This window comes from Amblyomma americanum, chromosome 1 (assembly GCF_052857255.1).
Source record: "Amblyomma americanum isolate KBUSLIRL-KWMA chromosome 1, ASM5285725v1, whole genome shotgun sequence".
Taxonomy (NCBI): domain Eukaryota; kingdom Metazoa; phylum Arthropoda; class Arachnida; order Ixodida; family Ixodidae; genus Amblyomma; species Amblyomma americanum.
The window spans coordinates 55,642,619-55,668,960 of NC_135497.1; the positions used below are offsets into that span (position 1 = coordinate 55,642,619).

Below are 26,342 nucleotides of genomic sequence, written 5' to 3' on the forward strand. Positions count from 1 at the left end.
ATGGCCGAGCGCAACGCAGCACGTGTTGAATATGAAGAGACCATAAAAAGCTCGTGGGGTGAAAAGAATATAAGAAATGTCACAGCCGATGCGTTTGTTAGTTATTTATTTTCAATATTGCAGGCCCCCTTACAGGGCCCTAGCAGGTGGGCATACACAACTTTTACATTGTAGCCAGGGCTGCATCACACAACATCAGGAAAGTTCACATGGCGGCAGGAACAGGTGCCTAAATAAATCCGACAAAACTATGTATTTGAAACGTCCAACTGAGGACAATGTACTATACGAGGCTCTTGAAGAGGTTATCAATAACAAATAATCTAACACTGTTTACAGTGAGCAACATATACGTTACAAAAAGACGCCAAGGCGCGCAAAACAAGACAAGGCACGCATATGATGATTAGCAAAATCAACACTAAAGAATTGTGGACACTGTAACCTAGGGACAGAACTAAGCCTGCGCAAGGGCTAATGCACTGTTTAGCCCGAAAAGAAGGCAGGGAAGTGAAACGGAAGTCCAATATTCATGTGTCGCACGTGCACGCAGCTTTTTCATTCTGATAATATGCACAAAAATAAATTGTCTCAAGTTCAACGATATATCTGCAAGTGCGCTGAATAGCTCCCCAGGACACAGACATGGACGCGACTTTTATCAATGCTAGCTTTAAGCAGTTTTTTCAATAAAGAGTGATGCCTATTTACACTGTAGTTTTCAGTTGATCAAGAATGAGTAGTTCCGCTGCTGCCATGCCACTGCTCACAGGAATAATCAAGTGAAACATAAAAAAGTCAACCTTTTGCTTTTGTGAAATCCTACTTTTGTAGACATTTCGCATCGCAAATACCCAGCACGATGTAAGGAAGTTTGCACACATGCATTGTCTCTTTAACCTCTTAATTTAACGTAGAATAAAATGTTTTGAGGAGGTTCGCCTTGTTAACTTCACGTTTATTACTCAGCGTGTGCAACCGAATAGTATATTAATTACCTACTCTCTTCAAGCCCCCCTCCCCCTCCCCCTTCCAATTCTCTTCTATTGTTGCGATAATATTGTTTATCCACAGAGCTACAGGTGCCAAATAATTTGTATAAAGAATTCAGGCTCTACAGGTTTTCTGTTCCACGTCGACAGCATCTCGGTGCGGGCTCAAAAGAAAGCGATGTATTGTTTAGCATCGCAGTCTGTCGAGGCTGCTTGTGATAAAGCGCGAAAGATTGCCACCATGACTGGTGATTTACAGCAGCAGGCGCGTTCATATTTTATTCCGTAGCACGAACAGCAGCCGTAATTCGATCAGTGAGTGGCACCCGAGGATACTTTCTTTTGCCAATAAATTGCGAAGAGGCAGCTCCCTGGATCCGTTTGCTGCTTGCGTGGCGCCGCTGTGTTTTGTGCTTGCTTTTGCTCCACCAGGCAGCAACAATGATAACTTGGCCTCACTGCGGCTTTTTCTCCTCTCCCAAAGCAGCATCGGTGCTCCACGCTTCGGTATAATAGAATTTCCTGCTATTGTACGATAATCGCCATCTAATATGAACACCAACAGTACATGCGGAAATGGCGATCTTAAACAAATGAATACTTCATCTACCAGAGGGCAGCCATACGGTTGCAAAACGTTGCCGCGCAGCCTCCTCAAACGTTCTCGTTTCGGAGCCGACACCTCCTAAGTCTCAAGACCAACTCTAATAAAGAAAAAGGAGCTGCCTTAATGTACACACTGATGTTAAAGGCAAATTGTGCTTTTGTGCATGTGCAATGACATCAACACCGGAGTTGACTCATTGCATTATTCCGGCCTCTGTGGCATTCCAGAAGCACGAGACGAACCTTGACGCTGAAAGTCCCTCATTCGAGGACCGCTTCTCACGCAGCGCCCCTGCGAGCAGAGATCATGCCCAAGCGGCTGACGGTGCGCAGCGGCGACGACGTGACGGTGAACTGCACGTACGCCGGCGGGCCCGTGCACTCGGTGCACTGGCTCAAGGACCAGCGGCCCCTGCTCACCGACCACCGGGTGCGCCAGCTGGGCCGCCTGGTGCTGCACGTGAGCGGGTTCCGGCGCGCCGACGCCGGCATGTACCAGTGCTTCGTGGCCAACGACGCCGACTCGGCGCAGGGACACGCCCTGCTCCTCATCGAAGGTACGCTCATCGCCGTTTGCCCACAGAGTGTTTCCAAGTGTCATTTGTGTTATGACAGCCGGTACTACTCCGCTAGAACCGGACTCGATACGTGAAAGGGTACGTGTCTATTTATGGCACCACTTGCCTTCTAGACCCCAAAGGTCGAACGCTCAAAGATTAGCATGAAAAAGATTGAGCCGACAAAATTGTCTGTTGGATAATGCCGAGCTGCGCGACCGATTCCAGACAGGCCACGGTCATCGCGACTGCGGTTCTTCGCGAGCTCTGCGCGACGCCAGCGCTCCACTCGCGGGGACCAGGCCGGCTACAGCCTCGCAATGTGGCACAGGGTCGGCACCTTACGACATCACTCGCTGGGTTTTCCTGACACATAAATGACACTATACCTGGGCGTGGGTTCCCGCCTTCTTCAAGTTCTTCAGTACACTGAACTGAAATGGCCACCGTGGCCATTGAGTGGGTGCAAGCGTTCGTGGTGGTGTCAGGTGTGCCACAAACACGCGTCTTTAACCTACAGTGTGGCCAAAACCTGAACCAATATATGCGATGACACACAACAGCCGCGGCTACTCAATCTCGCAGAGGTGGCCCCGGCGCTGCCGGACGTGTTCACGGCCCAGGTGCACGAGCCGGGCCAAGGCGTCTCCCTGCGCTGCACGGCGACCGGGTCGCCGCTGCCCCAGGTCTCGTGGCTCGTGGACGGCGAGCCGCTGGCCGAGCGGCGGGACGTGCAGCGCGGCGACTTCGTGCAGCCCGACGGCGCCTTCGTGGTCAGCTACGTGAACATCAGTGCGCTCGCGGTGACCGACGGCGGCGACTACACGTGCGTGGCACGCAACGAGGTGGGCGCCGCGCGGCACACGGCGCGCCTGAGCGTCACGGGCCCACCCTTCATCCGGCCCGCGCGCAACCTGACCGTGGTGGCCGGCCGGCCGCTCACCCTCACCTGCCCCGTCGTCGGCCACCCCATCGACGCCGTGCACGTCGAGAGAGGCGAGTGTCTCTGCCGCCGCCTGCTTCCTCCCTTTCTCTAGACATTCCGAGCGCTGGTGCCGCCGCGGTGGCTGAGTGGTTATGGCGCTCGACTGCTGTCCAGAATGACGCGGGTTCGATCCAGGCCGCGGCGGTCGAATTTCGATGGAGGCGAAATTCTAGAGGCCCGTGTGCTGTGCGATGTCAGTGCAGGTTAAAGAACCTCATGTGGTCGAAATCTCCGGAGCCTTTCACTGCGGCGTCTCTTATAGCCTGAGTCGCTTTGGAACGTTAAACCCGCATAAACCCATAAACCCACTCCGAGCGCTGCAAGGCTGGAATCTAGGTCGAATCGCATAGGTTTGTGTTGTCTGCGGTACGGGAGCGATTCATTGACACGACACCTATTGACACGCTTCAACCTTGAGAAGTGTACACAGGTGCGGGATAGAGCTGGACTTTAGCCTGAGTGGACGTGCGTGTTTATATTGTACATAATATACGTAAGGAACAGCGCATGGAGCTTTGCAGATTACAGCGCAGAATTTGAGACGACCAGAGAGAAAAAAAATTGTGACATTTTGGCAGCTGACGGCTCGGCATAAGGTGGCGTCAAAAAACCCGGGCCGTACTATTGGACTTCAGGCATTTTATAAGAGCGTGGCCCGTGTCTGTGATAATTTTTGGGGGAAAGCCGGAACCCGAATGCAGCGAGGAATTTACCTGTTTCCGTGCAGCCTGCGCAGAGGTGATCCATAGTATGTGAGGGTAGCGCTAAACGTCCGTCCGTGCCTTCAGAAGGAAAGAAAGACAAAATTGCCGTTATTGCTTGCATTCATTGCCTGTCCCACAATCTCAAGAAAATTAGGACAAAAGCTAATGTTCGTGTGGTTTTTTCTGCCCCTGAAAACCTAAGTGCGCTATCCAAAAAAAAAAAAAACTTTGCCCGCCGATAAACGTTCCCAAAAGCTGCAGCGCTTCATTAACCACAGGAAAAAAATTTGTCAAATGTACTTAAGGCATTGTTTATGACATCCCATTCTTTTTTGGTAAGCGGTATGTTGGCCAGTCTGGTCGGTGCTTGAATGACAGACTTCGCGATCACAACAATAACCTGAGTACTTTTACTGGCAGTAATTTGGTTTTGCAAGTTAAGGAGTGTAGTAGTGTGCCATTTCTGGGCAAGTGCTCGATCGTTACCAGACACCGGGATCAGTTAACACGTGAGATTATTGAAGCAGCTCGTATCGCTGTCTTGGAAGTTAAATGTGTAAGCAAGCCGTCTATCTCCCTGTCCAAATGAGAGCTGGCCTTCTTAAAGAATTGCTGAATCGTGCATGTCCGCGTTCTTCGTTCACCTGACTTTCATTATGTTTTCCCTGCGCATGTGCCTGTGTCCCATCGCGGATCACCTTCGTCTTGGTCTTCTAGGTTTCTTTCAGTCGGAAGTTAGCGCCTGCGTTGTGTGCGTCTTTCTTTGTTCCTTGTCCCGTTTTGCGCTACCCTCACACACTATGGATCACCATCGCTGACTCGCGCAAGTTTCTACCCTTGTAGAGAGGTATTTGACGAAGAAATTATTGCCTTTACGTAACCCGTTCATTCTCATCTGTCACACTGCACGCCGAATAATTGCTATGTGCAGCGCCAGTCGTTCTTGGCTTACTACTGACGGGTGTCTCTCTTCAGATGTTCTGCAATTTTAAAATTTGATTTTTTCAGTTACAAGAGCGCTTTTTTTCGGCATAGCCCTGTAGACTGTGTAGCGCATTAGAATGCAGCTAAGACGTGCTAACTATAGCAGGCTGGTTAACTATTTCTAAATGATTAACTTTTAAACTATTGCCATTAATCTCCCTATTTATTAAGATGCGTGTAGCCCCCTGTAAGTAATATACATATCAGTTTTTAGAATTTCGAAGGCGCAGCTAACCTCGGCGCGGTGGCCCAACAAACTTTGGCTATGTCGACGAGTTACTCGCACTGGAGAGATTGCTTTGCCTGCAAGCTTTTTGAAAGTCCGTGTATTTTGGCGCGATCAAGCAAAAAATTTGTTGGGCCTCAGCACCGAGGGTAACTGTGTTCTCTAAATTCTAAAAACTGATATGCATAATATTTACAATGGGCTACACGCCTCTCAATAAAAAAGGGGACTAACAATGGTAGTTATAAGTTAACTAATCAATGTTGACAACGCTAGTAAATAGCATGTCTGCGGCGCTACACCGCTGACAGTGCTATGACGAAAAAAACGCTCCTACAACTCAGAAAGCCCATTTTTAAAATTGCAGAACGCCTTAGGCGAAACTCCCCCCACAGCAAGCTTAAAGCAATGACTTTCAGCCGATACTAGAGAATTCGCCGGCCCACGGTATAGTGGACTGCTAGGGCTTAGTTAAGCTGACTGCGCAGACATCCACTCAGTTATCTATAGCGGGCGAGCTACGTGCTGTCTGTATGGTGCACCACAGACGCTTTTCGTTGTACCCTGGGCTCGCGATGGCTAATTTCTGAGCACTTTATGGGCGTGCTGACTTCCTTCGGGTTCCATGCGTCGCCACTCGTTGTGCAGCAAGTCAGCTGTCAGAGGCACTCTTTTAGTGACAAGCGAAAGAGTAGAGCTTGTTACATGAGTCAAGAGGATGTATTTCGTGCGCTGCAGACAAGCGTACGAAGGTGTGTAACAAATCTCGTGCACTGGGCTTGGAACTGCCGTGACGCAGTTCATTAGCATGGGGGTGAAGCGGGGGACTGCAACTCCTGCGCTCTTTGAAGAATTCGCTATAAGCTTCAGTGGTGCAACAAGTTACGATGCCCCTGAAAAGGCGCATTATTTGCTAAAGTTATGCCCGGTACGTGCTGAGGCTGTTTACTAATAATAATAATTGGTTTTGGGGGAAAGGAAATGGCGCAGTATCTGTCTCACTGTAACGGCGGACACATGAACCACGCCGTAAGGGAAGGAATAAAGGAGGAAGTGAAGGAATAAAGGAAGAAAGAGGCACCGTAGTGGAGGGCTCCGGAATAATTTCGACCACCTGGGGATCTTTGACGTGCACTGACATCGCACAGCACACGGGCGCCTTAACGTTTTGCCTCCATGAAAACGCAGTCGCCGCGGTCGGGTTGAGGCTGTTTGCAAGTAATACTTTCTAGACGCGACACATCCTGATATTTCACCCTTGTGGCGGCAGTTATTCAGTGCTCCGAGAATAATTCATTGTATACTTTCTGTTTTGCGTATTCAAACCACGGTTACTTCGGCCTGGTCACTTCATATCTGCTACTGCAATAAGTGAAGCGCTTCTAGCTGCAATATGAGCGACTTGCCGTGGTCACGTTTTAAAAGTTTTTCCTTCGTTTTATTCGATCACCTCCGCATTTCGGCTTCCCGCAAGAAAGGGTGACAAATTATCCGAGCTAGTCACAAGAAGCGACCCTACAAAAGCTAGTAGAGCGGTCGGTCTTTCGTGGTCCGCATAGACCTGAAGTAGCATGGAGCCGAAAACAGCAGAGACTCGGAGCGAAAACAAGAGACAGAAAGGAACGAAAGAAAATGTATTAAGGGTAGCGATGAGCTTTTTGCAATTCTAATCGCGCTTTCTCTCTCTTCCGCGCTGCTTTCATCTGATTGGCGGCTGGAGGAAATTTGCATTCCTGCGTAGCGTCCAACTCTCAAGCCGTGTCTGAAGCACTCTGGACCACTGAAGAGAAAAACAAAACAAATCCACAAATAAAATAGTAAAATGCATCAAAGTCGGGCGAGTGCATCGAAGTATTCTCTCTTTCCTCTCGTTACGCTTCCGAGAAGGGATCCGCGAATTAGTGGAGGTCGGGTATTGAGCCACGCTACAACGGTGTCACCGAAGCTCGCACTGTCAGCACCGGAAGAGAACCTTCGTGTGCGCACTTTCACTATCTGTCTTTCACACAAAGGAAATGACTGGTGAGTTGTAAGTTTGAAAACTAAAACAGAAACCTGCAGGCAGAGGGTAGAGACAATGTTTCACTGGAGCCATTCCTCTTTCTTTTGTTCTCGTTGCTTTGTTTAAAGAATTAAATGGTGCACGCCACCACTCACGGCATAAACTTTGCCAGCGTTTGCTGTTCTGTTTTTAAAACCACGCATGGCGGTGCAGAGGTAAGAGCGTCACTGACAGCTGACCTAATGTGCCAGTGTTGCTGGCCGAGCGCCGATTGCGCTGGTCTTGTGCCGCGCACCTTCGATGGCTTCTGCTCTGAGCGCGCGTGTACCTCGCTGTGTACAGTGTGTGGCTGTTCGCGGGCTCTTCCGAAAAAAAAAATGTTGGCGAAGTATACCTGACGCCGGAAAGAGTGACCGAGATTATGTCCCATGTCTGCAAGCAAGCCGTAGAATTACGCATTGCCGCAGCAGCTACATATGCAGCGTTCCATCGAGCATGGTTATTATGACAGACGTTTTCCTCATCCGGGGTATACGCAGTTACCACAGCAGAATGTTCCTTTGACGTTATGGCGGGCATGTTATAGTTTGATGTAAGCTTTGAAGACGACTACCAGCGGAAGAGCCGTTTGCTGTACTGGCCTACGCTACGTCGCCCTTTACACAGGTGTGAGGTGACTGCGATGTTTTAAAAGCGAAATCTTTTACTACTCCCCTATGTAGCTTCTTTGCCGTGTGCACGAGTTTGACCTTGAACCGAGAAGAAACCGCATGACAGCTTCGACGTCACTCAGCCGCCGCCGAAACCGAGCGTTCGCCTCTGCCTAGTCACGTGACAGCCATGAGGTCACTCCTGTCTAGATAGCCTCCGCTGCCTCTCAGCCGCTGCCAACTGACTGCAACAGCTCGCCACAATTCAACGGCAGCAGTCGTCTTGGATGATCCAGGTGAGACGCCTCGTGAACTGTCTTGCGTCTCACAAGTTGCGAAGACGACAGGCCGAATCCGATCATCCGGTCGACGTAGCTCGCCGAGAGGCTGCCGCACAGAGACGAAGAGAGTAACTAAAGCCGAAGCTATGAAGTTAAGCCTGGTAAACCTTCATTAAACGTCAGTCATTACCACCAAGCAACAATCAAGTCCAGCCAAGTTTTACCAGGCTTAATTTTCAAGCTTTCAATTTGGTTACATAGGTTTGGCCGGGTTAAAGATTTGCCTAATTTTTTTCACATGCATTCTTTTTAGTTCTTCATGTAGCTTCTAGTAAGTCTCTAGATGGCTCACGTAGTGAACAAAGGCTTGATTCCAGCGACAGCTTACCACGAAAATTCCTTCCATTTTTCGTTATGTTTTGCACTGATGTCTTCAGGCAGCATGGTCTGTTCAAGTACTGTGGCTGAGTTTTGCATCATTCTGCAATATCTTTCAACCAACGGCATGTTTCGTGGTGCTAGAGCCACACACCGGGGTCTCCTCACAACGGCCTGGCACTAGACAATTCACTGCAGTGTTTCTGTTCTAGACTGCAAAAACGCTTACCGCAGCCTCCCAAAATACCATTCTGTGAAGGCTGAGCGACGTTACAACGGTATATATCTACGTTTCCCTCCCGCATTTAATTTTTCTGTCATTTTGTGTGCGTAATGCGTCAGTGCTCTGCACATCTCGCAAAGCCATTTTTCGGCGTCTGCCATTTCCATGTGCAAGTCTTCAAACGACCCTTCTCCGTCCCACTTCGGCAGCCCACAATTTGCCCCGCGAGGCTTCCCCTGCGCTCAAGCCGGCTGCGAGTGCAAAACTCGTGGACGTCGGCCGTTTCCTGATGTTCCGTTGCGTTTTTCGTCCGTCCTTGTTGGAGGGAAGGGCCTCATGGAATATGCGCATGGGCATTTCTTTTTTCCTTCTTCTACTTGTTCGCAGCGTCATTATCTTCGCCGGTAAAGGGCCGCGTCTCTGTCCAACAAACAGCGCACTGAAGTCTGCCCTAATGCGTTTCAGATGGTGCCCTCCCAAGCTCAAATAAATTATGTATAATAATCATTGGCAAGGATCCGGAAGATCGTAATCAAAGCACACATGTCGAACAGTCTTCAGATGACCGAGAGTTGGCAATTAATCTCTGCCTTTTCGTCGCCTAAGCTAATCCTTGGCGCGCCATCAGTGTCAAGAGCTTCCCTGGCAATGCACACCCTAGTGCGTAAAGCATACAAAAGATGCTAAGAAAATGAATTAGCGCTCATCGAGGTATGCACTTTTGGAGAGCATTTCTCTCCGTGGAAAACTTTTCTCTTCTTACTCAGCCGCTCGGCCTTCTAACTTTTGGAAACTGGAAGGCACGCAGTGTCTTTTGTTTTTTCTCGCTCTTTACAACGCACACGTTTCTCTCCTGTCATCTTTTTTTTTCAATACTGCAAGGTCACTCTTGCTACTCTGTGCTGCCTTGGATCAAAATAATAACAAAAAGTACCAAAAGGCAACCGGTAGTAATTCTTTGCATGCAAAGGCAGGCAATAAATGTTACTCGGTAAAAAAGCTAAAGCATGTACAAATTTTGGTGCCATTTTTAGTGTGAAATAGTGAAGCCAAATATATGCCTTGAAAACAACTTGCTTTGACGTTAAAATAGGCGCGATCTTGTTGAGTTTAAATAATAAAAAAAACTATCGTGAGCTTCATACCAAAAAGCACCACGGCATAACTTTTAGTTGGCTGCCAGTGCCTATGCTCCATGCCTTGTCTCCATGCTCATTACCTACGTTTCATGCCATGGCTATGCTTCATGCCACGCGTCCCCTATTGTGGACGCTACTTTTCAAACTTAATTTTGAAGCGCCTAGAGTTGGTTTCCTGCAGTCAGTGATGCCGGCTACATTTAAATCCTTGCTGGACAAATAGTGGGGCTATATCGTACATACAAAAAAGGATCGCTTTTCAAAAGCAATAAGTAAATATGGACGTCTCGAACTTCTACAGTGCACCTAAGAAGTGCTGTCTCGTGCTATTTTTTTCTTCTATACGCAGTAGAACGCTTTGCTAAAAGACTCTGTAGCTGATTTTTCGTCGCGGAAACAGCTTCCTCCAAGGAAAATAACTAAATTGCCATAATAGAGAGTGTGTGTGTGTGTGTGTGTGTGTGTGTGTGTGTGTGTGTGTGTGTGTGTGTGTGTGTGTGTGCGTGCGTGTCCGTGTGTGTGTCTGTGTGTGCGTGCGTGCGTGCGTGTGTGTGTGTGTGTGTGTGTTTGTGTGTGTGTGTGTTTTTAATAATAATGCCGGAATTCCGTGAGCGTGGAAGCTTCTTCCTTAGTTTTTTTACTCATTCATGTTTTGTGTGTATGTGAAGTAGAACGTTCGTCAAACATAATGCGTCTCTTATTTTACGCCCCTATCTCGCAAGCCGCCGACCAATAAGCTGCTATCACTGGTCAGCGGCGCTTTCGGCCGGGCCTTCAGTGCCCGGCACCGTGTGTGTCTTTCTATCACCGTGCCTTTTCTGAGCGCCACGTTGCGCGCTATTCCCAAGAACGGCTTATTGCCAGCGTTTATGGGCCGTCATTTTTTCTTCTCCGTGTCTGGCTTTGCTCAGATGCGTATTTACCCCCCACATTTCACAAACATCAGCAAGCAGGAAATGTTGCAGATTTCCGGCCTCTTTCAGGGCGAATAAGTGAGGATAGCAGTATACCGCGCTACTCTGCCGCTGCATGTGAGCGCGCATGTGCACCAGGCTCACACTGGTTACGTAACGAAGCAGATAGATGCGTAGGTTTTTTCGGGTATCAATCGGGGCCATCTCTTTCATCGCCCTCTCCCGGTCAGTTTGGATAGGATCGTGAATGTGGGAACTTTTCTTTCCAAAAGCACTACGCCGGCAGCAGCGCCGATTTCTCCGGACAATGTGCAGTCGGTGTCAAAGGTCTGTGACACCCCTCTCCAAGTTCCGAACAGTGTCGCGCTGCATTCGGACGCCACTTGATTATGCACTTCTGGCGTCCAGACCGGCATAGGGGGTCGTAGACTTTTAGCTCCGACTCCAGTTGTGGCTGAATGCCCTCAAGGAGCATGAGGTTTGCAGTACGCGTCCGTATCTACGTGCGCACTCGCACGATATTCCGTTTACGCGTGCACGAGAGCCTAGCACGTAGTAACTGCGAACTGCACTGGCAATATCGCCCAAATTTTAGATGTCGCATTTCATAAGAAAAAAAAAGGAGCCAACACAAGGGGGTCAGTGAGTCATGAATCGGTTTACCAACGAATTCACTGCGTCGCTGCAATGCAAGCTTTTATTAAATTTCCTTGTAGCAGATGTCCTGCAAGCTGATAACAGAAGTACAGTAATGCTGATATTCTTTTCAAACTGGTAAGTCTAGGCTCATTGTGATCAACACGTGATGTCCACGAATCATGTGATGTCGTAGCTGAATAACCACAATGCCAAGCAATCCGGGCAGCATGCCAACAAAGCCAAAGTAACAAAGATATCACCCCACTTTTCATTGTCTGCGGCGCAAAATAAAAGTGTCTGCTGAGCCTAGCCTTATCTCTACCAACTAACGAATGTTTCGTTCGCGAGTGGGAAGAGGAAAAGCTTTATCAGATCCCAACCCACTGAAGTTGTCCACTTGCGACGCGTATTACATCTTATTCAGGTAACAATTAGGCTCGCACTATTCTGGTTACCGCGCCTGTATTTTCTTTCAGGCGAGCGTACTGTATCTTAATTATTGTCGCTTCTCTTCTAATACCTTGCTGTCTCGAAACTGTCAGACGAGGTGAAAACAGCGTAAACGCCTTACGCTGAGGGCGTTAATTAATAATAAAAGCAGCGTATCTTTTTGCATTTTCTTCTCAATTATTAGCTCCCCTTCCGTGTGATAGGAACACTTTAGCAGCTGAATTCGCAATGCGCCGGCATAAAATGGCAATGCGGGCTCAAACAACGTTCAACAAAGCGAGACCTTCAGATGAAATCCGTGATTTTGCCATAGACTGCCTAGCAGCAGGCGCCAATGTTCTTGCCTCTGAGAACGATCCGATTTTCTCTCTGCCCACCTTCCGAAGAGCCTGCCTTGAAGTTATTGGCTGTTTAGTGGAAATACCACAAGCGAATCAGAATTACTTCGGGCACGAGGCCTTATAAGAACATTTAAACCGCAAAAGGCAGACGGTCGGGTTGGACCAACTAAAGCGTATAAGCCGCCGCGGTCGGCTGCTTTTTTATGGAGAAAAAACGATAAGGCGGCCGTGTGCTCAGTTTCTATAGTTTCTACAAACACTTTAAAACTCAAGTGCACACTTTCATTTGACTATATAACCAGCAGCCAATGACGCCTAGTCGAACGGAATGGACCCCGGCGCTTCGCCGATAACTCGGCGGATTGTGTTTCTGGCCTTACAAACAATGGTCACCGCGAGCAGCTAACCATTCGTCTACAATTACAAATTGACTTTAAAGGCAAGCACTGTTGTAGTGCCCTGAAGCGCAGAAGCGCAGCGTCTAAGACCCATATGGCCAATCAGATACTTCACTCAGTAAAGGAAGACGTCGCCACCATTGTTTGTTTGTTTATTTTCGTACTGCCCAGCATCAAACAAGCAGTGATGGAGTGACAATGCATGAATCTTTTTTCCGTAAAATGAGAAAAGCGCGAGACTGCGACTGTATGTATTTAGGGCTTGTTGCCTCTGCTTTGCTGACACCCCGCTGAAGTAAACGCGTTCCAATGAAACTAGCGGCCCTTTGAAATTTTATGTTGTATACGCGTGCGCAGAGACTCCGTGTCGATAGCACGGGCATCGCCTCCGGTCGTCCAGTCAGAGCAGAAACAAAACGAAAGAGAACGGCGTACAGCAAACAAAAAAAAAAAACATTATTACCCGGGGCCCGCAATGCGCCGAAGCGGCTGGAAAGCATCTTCGGCTCCAATGGAGAGAGAAACAAACGAGATGTCGAAGCACAAGTACCGGTGACCAAATTAAACTTTTCATTATGTTCTGTTGATTCAGGACAGGAGATTGCGCTCAGGCCGCGGGTTGGAAAAACAGCGCAAACAGCAGCTGTGGAGTTTCGTTTCATTCTTATCTTTCGCCGTCACAGAGCGACGCGCATCCCGCAAGTTGTTGCGTGGAGAGCTGCCGCAGCGCGGTCTCATTTCTGCGATTTTAGTTATTAGTTATCGCTGGCGTTCGACCGGGCAGTGAGCAAACTTGGCCGCCTCCGCTGCTGCGACCGAGAAAATGAACTTCTTTCAGCGCCGCGGACCTGCGCCCCAAGGTGGACTAGCAATTGAAATATGATTTGCCCCCCTCCCCCCCTCCGCCCCCTGTGGCCGTCCGGCGGGCCGGCAAACTGTCAGCAGCCGGGGATGACGTTTTCGTTTCGCCAGCGCCCAGTTTCGATTCTGCTCGGCTTTGTGTCCGAGCGGTGTCTGCGTTATTAACGAAATCGAGTTCCTTTCTTTGGCTTTCGTCTTTGTTGATCACCTTGTTCCCGGGCTAGCGGAGGCTGCCCCCCCCCCCCCCCCTCGTGTTTTCCATTTTCGTGCACTCTCTTTGTCTCGCGGCGGAGAACGACGCGGGACACCCCGGCATGGCAACTGCGCTACGTTGATTGAAATGCATTAAAGTGTCAGCCGGCGCAGTGCTCCACCCGGACGTTTGGACGTATTGATGGAGAGCCCGGCGTTCGCGGACTGAAGCGAAGTTTGACTGCGTCTCTCTCCCACAGCCGCTCTTTCTCACTCGGTTTACCTCAGCGTTGGCGAGTGCGCCCCCCTTCCCGACCGCCGCGAACTGTTTTCTTCCCAGCCTCCCCCGCCCCGCCGCCGCTCGAGCGATCACTCCGCCGGGCTAGAGAATCCGGATGCATAACCCGATCGAGCGGACGTCGCTTCATTATGTTTTTTTCTTCAGTTTACTTTCCACAACCGCGTGCGTCGCATGAGCTTCTTAATAAGATGCAAAAGAGAAGCCAGTCCTGCGTATCTGTGGTGTTTTACAGAAAGCTGTTCATTTGTTTCACGAGAGAATGCTGATGTAGTGCAACTTCACCTTGTCCTAACATGCATCCACAAAAAAATCGCCAGCAGTAGGTTCCGTTTTCTGCCTGTCTCAGTTAGCTTTCAGTGATGACAAAGCGCAGAAAAGTCCGTACGGCGCCATTTACATATACGCCAATATGCTCTTAGGGAGAAAATAACGTATAGTCCTGGGCAGTAGCGCCTGTCTCAAATCGCAGTTTTCCCTCTTCGACATGCATTCTTTTTGAGTGCGACTCAAACTACGTCATCACGAATTAATTCAACTGCAGAACCTACAACCCACATTGCATAGTAAACAACCTTCCCTCCTTTTGGAGCGGCCAGGTTTATTTATTTGACAAATGAGCGCCGCGACTCCTAATGTTGTGCGCCGTGTGACTGAACTCAATGCCTCCCCCCTCGCATCTCTCTGCTCCATCTGCCCTCACTCTTTTACATTTAAGCGTGTGCAAGAGAAGCGCATTCGGCAAAGCCAAGGCTCCTAAACAGACTTGTTTCACCGACGAGAAAAGATAGCGATCAATACTGCGTTCCTCACTCTGTAGTGTTTTTGACTGCCGTTTTCCTCCCGCTGAGTATGCTTTCTTGCTGTGACGCACGTCAGGCTGATAACAGACGGGCGCGGCCCTTTCCTTTCTGAACGACGTCACTCAAATGCCTCCGTCGATCCGCCACTGTTGTGTAAATGTCTGCCCGTCAGTGCATAGCAAAGGAGCTCTTGTGAGAGGACGTCAGAACTTGGGAACCGCGTGTCGAGTCCTAGAAAACCATGCGATCTGGTTTTATTTTCTGGCTTCTGTTTTAGAGTGCAGCTCTTAAGACCGGGATTCATGCAATTATTTTTTTGTGTTCGACGAAGTTCACGCGGCAGAAAGCTTCGCGGCGGCGCGACGCCCGGCTTGAGATACATGGAGAGAAGAAGCGCCACCGCCCCGTCACGTATCCCGCGACGCTATAGAAAATACGGTCAACAAGTGACAGATACCCCTGAGCGAATAGGACTTTAAGAACAGTGACGCTGACCCCTCTGTTAAAACCACAAAGGTGTTCATTTCGACACCAGTGTACTAATTTTAGCGCGCGCGCATAGGTATCTATAAGGATTTGCGTTCTCGAATGTATGAAGTCGCCTAACTTGTATTTGCATCTTTCACTTCAGGGGGAAACAGAGGCATTTCGATCCAAGATTAGGTGATGTTGATTCAGAAAAGCGACATTTCATGCATGCTGAAGCACGAGAACATTTCTGTGCCAAAATCACTGTGTAGCTCGTCGGCCATGGCAGCCATGTGTCACCTGATGCCGCGCGTCAAATATCTCTCGGGTCGAGATCGGCGGCGCGGGGCGTTTTTCTCGACGCCCGGCGTCGAGTGCACGCCGTCGGGCGAAAATCGCCGACCCGCCGCCGTAAAAACGCTCCATGTATTCCGGCCTTTAAAGGCTGGTTCACATGCAAGCCAATGAGCGATTGAGCGGCGTCGCATCGAAAATTTCCAACTTGTTGGAACCTCGCCGCTTACCGCCGCGACGACTCAAATACAGGTTTTTGTACCACGGCGACAGGATTTGCTAGCGTATTCGCTTGCATGTGAAACGGGCTTTAGGCTCCCGCTGTGTGCGTCGAGCAGCGTGCCTCGGCGTAACCGAATGCGGAGCGCAGCGGAGGAGGAAACATGGCGATTGCGAAGAAAGCGCGAGGAGGAATGCGGAGAAAGAGGGAGCGGCGGCAGCTCGAAGAGCAGAAAAGAGTTGCGCATACCGTCCTCTGCTCGCCGGTGACGTCACCAAAAAGACATGGCGCCAGAGTAGCGCACTCTAAGCACAGTGGCCGTTCGCCGGAGGCGAGGCTCATAGGCGACGGAACGCTGCCCAAGTCGAAACAACGAACCGCCTCCTTTCAGCGTTGCGTGTTCCGCATGCGGTCTCCTATGGTTCGCATACCGCGCAGCTGGGCTCAAAAATCGCATTACCGAGAAGCATAATGGTCGGCTACTTCTCTTCTTTTTTGCGGGATGTGCTAGAAATTACAGAGGCTATAGTTTAAGAGTGCAGCTGGTGAAAGCGGCTCTACCGTTGCAGGGGGGAAAGAAACGTTTCCCTTCACCAAAATCACTAGGTGAGCGGTTGAGGTGCCTGGCGCAGCAAGTCAATCCGCTTACTTCAAGCTCCCAGGCCAGCAGGAAAGCAAACGTTCTCTGCTCTTCTCTACGCGACTTGGCGCTCTGAATTGAACCGAGTCTGACTCGGCCTTTTTCCAAGTAGCCTATAGGTGACACTTCAGTGTTGCTCGCAAGGCATATATTTTGAAACAAGTGCTTCAGCGGCAATAACCAGGCAGTGAAGCACCTGTTTAAGGTTGTTTATTTTCAATACCCGCAAAGTAATATTTATTAGCAGTATGTGGGGATTAACGTCCGCAAGTTGCACTTGGAGCTACGAGGGACGCCGTAGTGAAGGGCTCCGGCTTAATTTCAGCCACCCGGGGTTCTTTAAGGTGCACTGACATCGCACAGCACACGGGCGTCTTTTGCACTTCGCCTTCATCAATATTCGGCCGCCAGGGCCGGTATTTGATCCCTCCTCCTTTTAAATTAACACCTGAACGTCCTAGGCAGTGAGCCTCCGGCGACGGATAGTATTCATTAAAATGACTCAAATATTTTAAAAAAGAATACTAACATTCGTTGCTGAAGGAAGAGTCAGAATTTTCAATGGTTACAATAAAAGGTGCCCTCATTTTAATCCTCTCTCACCTGCCTTGATAGCGCGGGGAAACACAGCACAGAAAATAAAGGTTCTTCTGCGCATTGAAACTTTTTGCCCATTTGACTCCCCTCCGCCAATCGTGTGTACTGTCTTCGAAAAGCGGCGCTGCATTTTCTCGTCAGCGTAGCCGGGTTTGAACCTGTACTTGAGCGTGAGGAATTTAGTGCGGAAAGGGCCAGTATGTAAAAAAAAAACGCTGTTCTGGCAGTGAGCCCACACACTTGTCGGTACACAACTAACGCCAGTGCTGACGCCTTTCTCTCCCCCCCCCCCTCCGCTCCCTTTAGGCTTTCTTTTTTTCTCTCTCCCCTTTTGCATGAAAATTTAAGCCGATCATTCAGGCACGAACGGGCGTTGACGGCCAATAATTCATTGCTGAGTTTGAGTGTCAGTAAACGAGGTGGCAAAAAACCGCGAATCGACGTATGTTTAAAACAACATTTATGATCCGCAAAAAAAAAATCGAAGAGATCAGTTTTTCAAACTTACGCGAGTGAGTATTAGTGGTGGAATTTCCTGTGTACAACCACATAAAGGTCGTCTGATTCTCTTCAATGCGATAGAAAAAAAAACGATGTACAGGTTGTAAAGGGGAGATGACAGCAGGAAGAATGTGGACATTACAAATGTCGCGTTGACGTTCAGTCTCCGCGCCACTCAGAATGCTCAGCATTTTATACCTTTAGTGCTGCCCTGTATCGCGCTATTTTAGTCACTCGAGTTAACGGCCGATTGCTGTATTGTTGCAGCATCGAGTCATGATGATAAAAGGCGAGCAGGGAAGCCGACAGATAACTGGAAAACATACGCGTCATCAAAAAAAAAGGAATAATGACAGACGCAGGTATCAACCACCAAATTAAGATATACCGCAGAGGTGTATACGCAACACCACATCTTAAACTGTGTAGTATTAGGGACGCGTGTCGGTCTTATACTATTTCTCGTTCTTGTGCGCCCGACGCGGCCCATGCTCGATCTCTGTAGTTCTGTGAAGCGCCGCCAAAGCTATCGAAATACGGCCGCCGCGACCGGGATCGAATTCGCGACACTGGGATCAGCAGCCGCATGCCAAAACCGCTGAGCCATTGTGGCGGGTTGAAGCTTGAATGGTTCTTCACTTGTTAGTCTTAATAGTTGTTTTTTCTTTTAATGTAGTTCTCTTCGCCCTATGCTGAATCAATGTGTGTACCGATAAAATATTTTTAAATGCTCATATATTTTTTCTTAATTTTCTAGATGGCAAGCCGCTTCCGCAGGAGTCTCGGCACACTCTGGAGAAGCCGGGCACCCTGGTGATCCACGAGGCCCGCAAGGAAGACCAGGGCCCCTACCGCTGCATTGCTGTCGGCAGCAAAGGGGACATGGCCACGCGGGACATATACGTCATCGTCGTCAGTGAGTGCCGCTGATCCTTGCGCGTCGGCGACGAGATTTACATGTTTTTGAGCGCCATCTGTAGCTTCGAAGCTGCACTATCGCTATCAATGTGGCAGCCTGGATACGCTAGCTAAGCGCAGTTCATCACCCTAGACCTGGCAGCCATTGCATAAGGTGACATAAGCCGCCGTTTAAGCGAACATGAGTAGGCGGATGCTCGTTTTTCGCAACGCAAGGGGAGGACAAAAACTTTATTGAACAGAAGGGGAGTTGTTGGAGCTTATGGGGTCCATGGCTCCACTGGCTTGAGTTGCCCTGCGGGCCTGTTGGATGAAAGCCCGATGGTCCTCCAGGTTATCGCTGGACAGCAGCGCCTCCCACCACTCAAGCGAAGTGTTTTCCGTCTGTAGATACATAATAAGGGAGTAATTACTCATTGCAATTCACCCAAGCGCAGCCATACGGCTATAATGGAAAGCTGTATACAGCTTTCTCAGAAACTTCGTAGTGAAAGAAAAATTCGTCCTGGTCCGGGGTTCTAACCCGGGACCACCGCTTCACCGAAGCAGTCGCTCTACCAACTGAGCTAACCGGTACGGCAAGCTTATGGTAGGGCGAGAGAGAATTGATCAATAACTTCAAGTGGGAACAGTGTTGGTCAATAATTTTAGGGGAATCCCCCAAGGTGGAGTAGATTTGTAATAAGGGTCTAATTATTGGCCTGCAACCCAAGCGCAGCCATATGGCTACAAAGGAAAGCTATACAGCTTTCTCAAAAACTGTATAGCTGTTTTCAGCGCACTAGCTGCACAAAGCGCTTCTGAATGGCGTGTCGCCTCGTGCAGCTATGAAACCGCAGAAGTAGTGGGCGTCTGTAGCCGCACAGGCTGCATGTCTCGCAGAAGTTAGCTCAGAAAGCGTGACGAGGGAAGAGACATTACGGGCTCTGCTAACAACTAGAGGTTCATTGCAAGCAGAGCAATAAAAAGGAAGCGTTGAAAATAAATACAAAAAAAGGTGAAAACATCAGACATCGGAACCAAACGCAGTTTGACTTGAATTTGCACTCATCTCTGCAGACGGCTAGCCTCAAGTCGCAAAAGCAGTTTCTCACAACTTTCGGATCATGACGGACATATGACCACGCAACATAAAAAAGAATGATGTCAAGTTGTGCGATTGTAAAGGTTCGACAAAGCTGGCCTCAGCCTTGAAGGACAGTTGTGGCCTGTGCTTATGTCTTTTTTTTTTGCCGCAAAGACATCAGACATCGGAACCAAACGCAGTTTGACTTAAAGTTGCAGTCATCTCTGCAGACGGCTAGCCTCAAGTCGCAAAAGCAGTTTCTCACAACTTTCGGATCATGACGGACATATGACCACGCAACATAAAAAAGAATGCTGTCAAGTTGTGCGAATGTAAAGGTTCGACAAAGCTGGCCTCAGCCTTGAAGGACAGTTGTGGCCTGTGCTTATAAGTCTTTTTTTTTTTGCCGCGAAGACACACAAGGATAGGTGCCTGCTTAGGGTCGTCGTCTCGAAGCGAGGCACATGGCAGCACCACCTTACACAATAAGCCTGCTGGATTATACAAACAAGTCAACTGTTCTCATCAAAACAACAGGGCTGCCTCAAGAAATATGCTACTCGTTGTGTACATTGTCAGGAGAGTGCAGTGTGTGATATTGCGGTCTCGTGCGGTGTGGTTAAGGCATGTCATCTGTTTCATTTGTATATACGCTTACCTGTAGCACGAACAGAAACGTGTACGAAAGAACACAGAATGAAAAAGACGGATCTCTACTCGTCAACCGCGCACGCGCGCGAGACGGACGCTCTTTTTTTATCCCAGGAATCGCAAAATACAAAAATGAGAAATTCCACTAGTTTGTCGCAAATCGCCCATTTTGAACGCGCTTCCTTCTCTCGCTCTCTCTCCGCCTACAGACTGCGCCGAGTCTGTCGGCAGCCGTCGTGTTTTTGTGGGGTCACGTCTCTCTACCAGGGGACAAATTCAGCGCTAGCGTCGCGGTGCAAACTCCAGCTTGGGTTCAATTACTCGAAATGACCAGCGCGGAAACAGACGAGGACACGAGAAAAAAAAACGCTGATGACAGGACGAGCGCTCGTCTGTTACCGCGCTGGTCATTTCGAATCATGTCCCACCAACTCGTCCAATCGGCAATTTTGATTGGGTTCCGTCGCGCGCACCACCCGATGATGATGAATATAGCGTAAGGCGCGTGCAGTGGGTGGTGACGTGACCGCGGAACGAAGCCACGTGTGGGTCGTGGCTGCATGAGACATGGCTATAGCAGCGCTCGCTGTAAAAAGAAACGCTGATGTTAGGAAAAGCTCGAAACGGTATGATTGCACGCAGCTGGAATATATATGCACATTGTTTAGGCTAAAGCGGTTTGCTCTGATCATCGTTTGCACTGAAATTTGCAAGCAGAAAATTGTGTTGAAACCGTTTTAACACGGCGGTAACTTTGTGACAGCTCGTTGTACTCAATTATTTTCCGCGTGGTTAATTATTTTCCTCGCTCTGTTGTCTGTCGTCGGTCCGGAGGAGCACCAAAATTAGCACGTAATGCCATCTTTCGGCTTTATGCGATAGAAAACATTCGCAGACGAAGACACAAGAAGCGATGGTGTACCCTTATATGGGCTCCTTACTTGTCCTGCTGCAACATAGCGAGCCTTAAGGAAACGTTTGATTCGTGTTTGAAATTGGGGCGGTATGGAAGCGAGTTGCTTCCCGCCTAAAAAGTAGACACAGGCAAATGAGCATTTGTGATTCATGGCACACATTCATGCTTCCTTCGCAATTATCTATACTTTGGATGTTTTTCTTTAACCCATCGTTGAATACTCCTAAAGTAGCATATTGTAGTTGTCGCACAAATGGACGGAATCCGTAGTGGCGGTTGCGTCAACGTGAGACAGGCCCCGCCGAACAATACGCGTGCCCTCTGGGTGGGCCTCTCCAGCCCCGCAGCGGTGTTCGAAAAGTGCTTCCAGCGACGTCGCTGCCCCGGTAGAGGCGCGTTTTGCGCGCACGAAAGCGGCGAGACAATGCATTTCAGCGACGCGACAACTGCTCCTGGCGCCAGCTCAGAATATGCGCGCTTTGCGCCGACACGAGACCGCGACGAACGAGGAAGGAAAGACGAGACAAAACAATTGAGGCTTCCTTGCAATGCGATCCCGGTCGCCGAGTGTCCCGCGGCGACACGAAGCCGCCACCGACCCCGGAGGGAAACAGAGCGCAGCTTTGTTCACACTCGAGTCACGCTTGTTTCTCTCCATTTTTTGTTTCTCCTTTCAACTATTTCGCCCAGGAGCCGCCGCAAAATGATCGCGCCGCTCTGTATGGATTCTGGTGACGACTGTCTCTCTCAGGTGCTTCGCTCGCGGCGCCGCCCTTTGTTTGCGCTAACGCGCGTTTTTTTGCTCTCGCACGCGCAGCCGGATCCCTTTCAAGCACTTCGGCGCGAGTGGCCCTTTCTCGGACATGCTGCTGCGTGCGGGGGGTCCTTTCCGCGTGGTTCGCTTTGGTGTCGCGAATCGTTTGCGGTGAGGAACCCGCCCCACTTTGATGGCAGGCTGTGGAGAACAGTCGAGGAGGCGCGGGTTCACGGCTTACCGGAAAGACGTGTCCGCGTTTCCTCCTCTCCCTCTCTAAACGCAATGCTGGCTTGCGTCACTATAGTCAGCCTGTCGTTTCAAGCTGAATCTCAAACCGGGCGGCTACATTCAATGCTACTGCATTAGGCTTCACATCATGCGCTTTTGCGTCCTACGTTAGTCACAAAAGTCGCTGATTGGCCAAGAGGGCGATGACGTCCCAAGGTCACGTGACCGTGGTCCGAGAATTCAAATCTGATGATGATGCTGCGATTATCAATACATTTTAGCAGGGGAAGGTGTAAGAAAAAAGGGGGAATGCAAAGTTCTATAACTGCCTCTGTCAGGCGGAGAACACCGCAGCGGCGCTTCGCTTGGAGAGGGGACTTTTAGGATCAGAGAGAAGAGGATGGAGGAGAGGAAGACGAAGGGAAAGGAAAAGGAAATGAAGCGGAACAGCGAGCTGTTTTACCGCAGCGCGCGGCGATTAGCTGCTTCCGCGACTGTCAGCAAGAATTTTAGGGCGCTGCAAACGCGTTTGTCGGAGACACGGGGGAGGAGAATTTCCTCTAGGAAGGCACTAGGAAGTCCTAGTTGTTTGTGCCTCTCGAGTAGGGCGGCGCATTCACAGCAGAGCACTGCACATGCGCATATATATATAATGCGTTCGAGTGTCTCAATAAGTCCACAGCGGGCACAAAAGTGGTTCGGCGCAGCGACGCCGCCTCTCGGCGGGCCACACACATTCAATGCGAACGCGGAGGACGAGGACGAGACCCGCGCGCGCGAAAGAACGGGGGGCACTCGGCAGCCACTCGATGGCCAGGGTGGTGAAGCGCGCGCTGTCAAAGGCGCAATGAGCACAGGCACAGATGCATCATGGGGGAACTTGGCCAGTGCGTCTGCCAAATAATTGCCTCAGACTCCGACATGAGATGGTGCCCACTCTAGGAAAGACAAGAGGAGAGCGTGCCGCCGGGAAAGGTCGAGACAAGCACGTTGGAACAAGTTCTCGGCAGACTGACTCAGCGCATGAATATGTGTGTGCAAATATAGATACGACGACTGCGACAACATTGCGCATGCGGTGAAAGAACATACACATGAACAAGCAACTACAACGTTGCTTCTATAGTGCTGTCACATTCCACTCTTAAGCCGACTTAAGCGTCAGGGGCCGTCACCAGAATTAATTCCCTAACTGATGAATCATTAGTGCGCTCGCGGGAACTAGGAGGTATTTTCGTGTACGCTTTCCCTTTAGGCCCATATTAGTGCTTCGTGTTCCTTCGCCGAGACTATAGCGCTAGCAGAAAGTAGTAGCGGTGCTTTTCATTCATACATTGCCCAGGAAATCAATCCGTTCTCAAGCCCCGGAAGACGTGCGAAGCCCTACATTTGTAGACACTCTTTTATAGACTAATATTAACTTCAGCGCACGTCTTCTTGCTTTCCGTGCCCAGTTTCTTCACTTCGCACGAGCCCCGTTGCAATGAGACGCGTGCTACTTGGAGGCGACTTCAATTTTAGGGATAGCTGCGTCCCTTGCAACGCACTGCTTCCCGAACAGTCGCAGTTCGCCTTACATCAACATTAATAGGCGAGTCGCAAAACCTACAAGTCGGATTCCTTGCGCGACAGAAACTGCTGCGCCATGACGGCGTTTCCTTGTTTTGTTGGAAGAGTTATGGCCAGCTCTGGCGTCGCCTAGGCCAAGTAGCTGTGGCTGCGGACACGCCTCAGTCGCAGTGCGTTGCCAGCGCTGCACTTTATCCGCTTAATCCCCGGCTCATGGGTGATGCGAGGATGGACACAAGTGCGAATCTGTAGGGGCTTAGAAGCACCGCGCTTAATTATGGTCCGGGAATCAGCCGCTGTTGTGCAGAAATTTCTACCGGACTGGGAAATTTACTTGTAGGCTTTGTAACTCGATGTCAAATATAGAGTGTTCCTTTCGCAGTTGTTTTCAAAGCTTCACTTTCGTGGAAGCGCTGCTTGAACTGAAAAAAATTATGCTCGTTCTCGGTTGTCAAAACACTCATTAATATAATCAACGCTGAAATGCCTACGATACCAAAGTGCAGATTTTTTTCTGTTCATATAGCCCTGGCCAATTATTTTGCCACTTTCTTCCAACAGATTACGATGGTATGATAAGTAATGAAGCCAACCGATAACTTTATCTCCTACAAATTCGCTAGCGTAATGAATTGCAGATGCCCGTGCGACTCCCTGTCATTAACTAGCCTCACGCCCTGCTGGCCAGTGGGGATCGAATAGCAAAAGCGCAACCAACAGCCACTGACTGAGTATACCAAGCTCTTATGCACAAGTTCGAGGGAAATTTGTTAAACAGGTTACACGTTACTTGAAATTTCTTGTACTCTTTGAACAATGCTTGTACTGAATTTTAAAGGGGCGCACTCTCGACGCCACTCTTCTATCTTCTGCGACGCAGCATGAGCAATGTTGCTTTCACTCGCTTAATTAAACGTCATCATTATTTATTTTTTGTAGGCAGTGGTGTAAATACTTCTCCTGTCACTCAAACGAACCGTCCACCGGTGTCACTTTATATTTGCTGACGCAATAAATGCTATTCACACGCAGCTGAAGGAACAAGAGTGCTCTGTGGGCCTCTTTATGACCGTCTGAGATGCGAAACCTGCACCTTTCTAATTTAGGCATAGGGTGAGGAGTCAGTGACATTTAATGGAAGCGAAATATCAAACGTGGGGCCAAGTTCGATTCTTTTTGATTACTTTGCCGCTTGGCTTCTCTGCCTTCAATATTGCTCGTTTTGCCTTCGATGATTGGTGTCCCTGCATTTTAATCATCTCAACGTCGACGGCTCTTAAAAACTTAGCACTTCTCACTCATGGGTTTGGCCCCTGTTCACGCGCCCGAAATGCATAAATGAGGTTCCTTTGAAGGCAGTTCAAAATGCAAACACCGTCTTCGCTTAACGTGCGATCCTCGCGCAGCCTGCTTAGAAAATTTCTTTGTAATGCAAAATAGACATGGCGCGTGTGTTCCTCAACCTGCGGTTTTCCAATGAGCCTGTGAGGGGCAGGATGTATAGTAGTCCCACACATAGGAATGCAAATGAAATCTCCGCGGCCAGTTTTGAGAAATTGCAGAGGAGGAGCAGTTGTGTCCTGTAGTCGAAGCTGAGCGAAAAAAAAAAACATGCAGGAACAAACGGCTTCCAATGAGTCGCAAAAAATTCTCACTACGTAAAATGAAAGGATGTTTCTGTACGCACCAAACTGGTCGCCAGGTGCTGGCACTCCTGCTTCTAAGTTCAGCCTTGCGAGTTCGAAGCATGCGGCAGAGAGACTGAGCCGACTGGTCCAAAACAGCTTGACACGGTATTCATCGCATCATGTGGGAACGAAATAGAGAAAATATGGTAAGATACATGGTGGCTCAATGTCCCGAATTGACTCATGTGCGATGTGGACGTCGTAGTGGAGGGCTCCGGATTAATTTAGGCCACCTTGAGTTTTTAATGCGTCATGGCATCGCATAACACTAGGGTGTTTTTGCATTTCGCCTTCATTGAAGTGAGGCCGTGGCCGGGGTTCGAACCCGCGCCCTTGGGATCACCAGTCGAACACCAAAACCACTGAGCCACTGCGGCGGGTAGAAATAGAAAAGAGAGTTAGAAGTGATAACTCGCCCTTCAGCCACCATAGAATACGCTACCCAAGTGCTGAAATGCGTTTCATGCTTACAATCGCTCTCGACGATGAGATAGACTTATTTTTTAGTTATTTGCGCATGGTTAGCACAAAAAGGAGCAGCGTCGATTTCTCTAATAAGGTTGTCTTCTTGGCCATTCGATTACTTTTGGGGCAAAGAGGTGTACTGTAATTTCGCATCCCTGTGGTGTCACGTTCATTTTTAACGCGAAAGCATTTGTCGGCTCATGAGTGGCGTCACCGGAAGCTGTGTACAGGCGCTGTGAACGTAAGTTGTGGACAGAGTGTGTCCGCACGCACTGAGTAAAAGTGCGGTCGCAGCGCCATCATGCGCCCCCTGCTAGAACCCCCCTCTCAATGTACGGCGCTGGTGCAGAAGGTGGCGCGCACTTCGGTGCGCAGGCGAGATGACGGAGGCGTGATGGCGGACGCGTATGAGGGAGGAAGGATGCGAAGATATATGGTTTCGCATCACTGCACCCTAAGCAGACTTAAGTACGCCCCTGAAATTTCTTATTAGAGTGAAGTTGACTGTGCTTGGGATCAAATTACTCCGATCTAGCGGTTTACCTCGTCGTACAGTCATTCGTGCCACGATGTGTGTAGTTGCCGTCGCCAGTCGTTTTTTAGACGCTTGCTTCCAAACACCATTCCGTTAGCAGTTAAATAAAACTTATTCCTGGACGCGTTCATCGCCCCGCTGGGTCCCTTGCAGCCACGAACTCTGAGCATGTACACGTCAAGGGTGGGTGCGACTCGTCCCCCAGG

General features: G+C 49.4%; 1 protein-coding gene across 1 annotated transcript in view; it reads left to right on the forward strand.

Annotated features, from left to right (window-relative positions):
* LOC144132890 (cell adhesion molecule Dscam1-like) overlaps positions 1 to 26,342 on the forward strand; it is a 529,721-nt gene that overhangs the window by 419,804 nt on the left and 83,575 nt on the right. Inside the window, exons 7-9 of the mRNA XM_077665608.1 lie at positions 1,886 to 2,155; positions 2,741 to 3,151; positions 18,101 to 18,259. Coding sequence (XP_077521734.1) covers positions 1,886 to 2,155; positions 2,741 to 3,151; positions 18,101 to 18,259 — 840 coding nt within the window. The remainder of the gene's footprint in view (positions 1 to 1,885; positions 2,156 to 2,740; positions 3,152 to 18,100; positions 18,260 to 26,342) is intronic.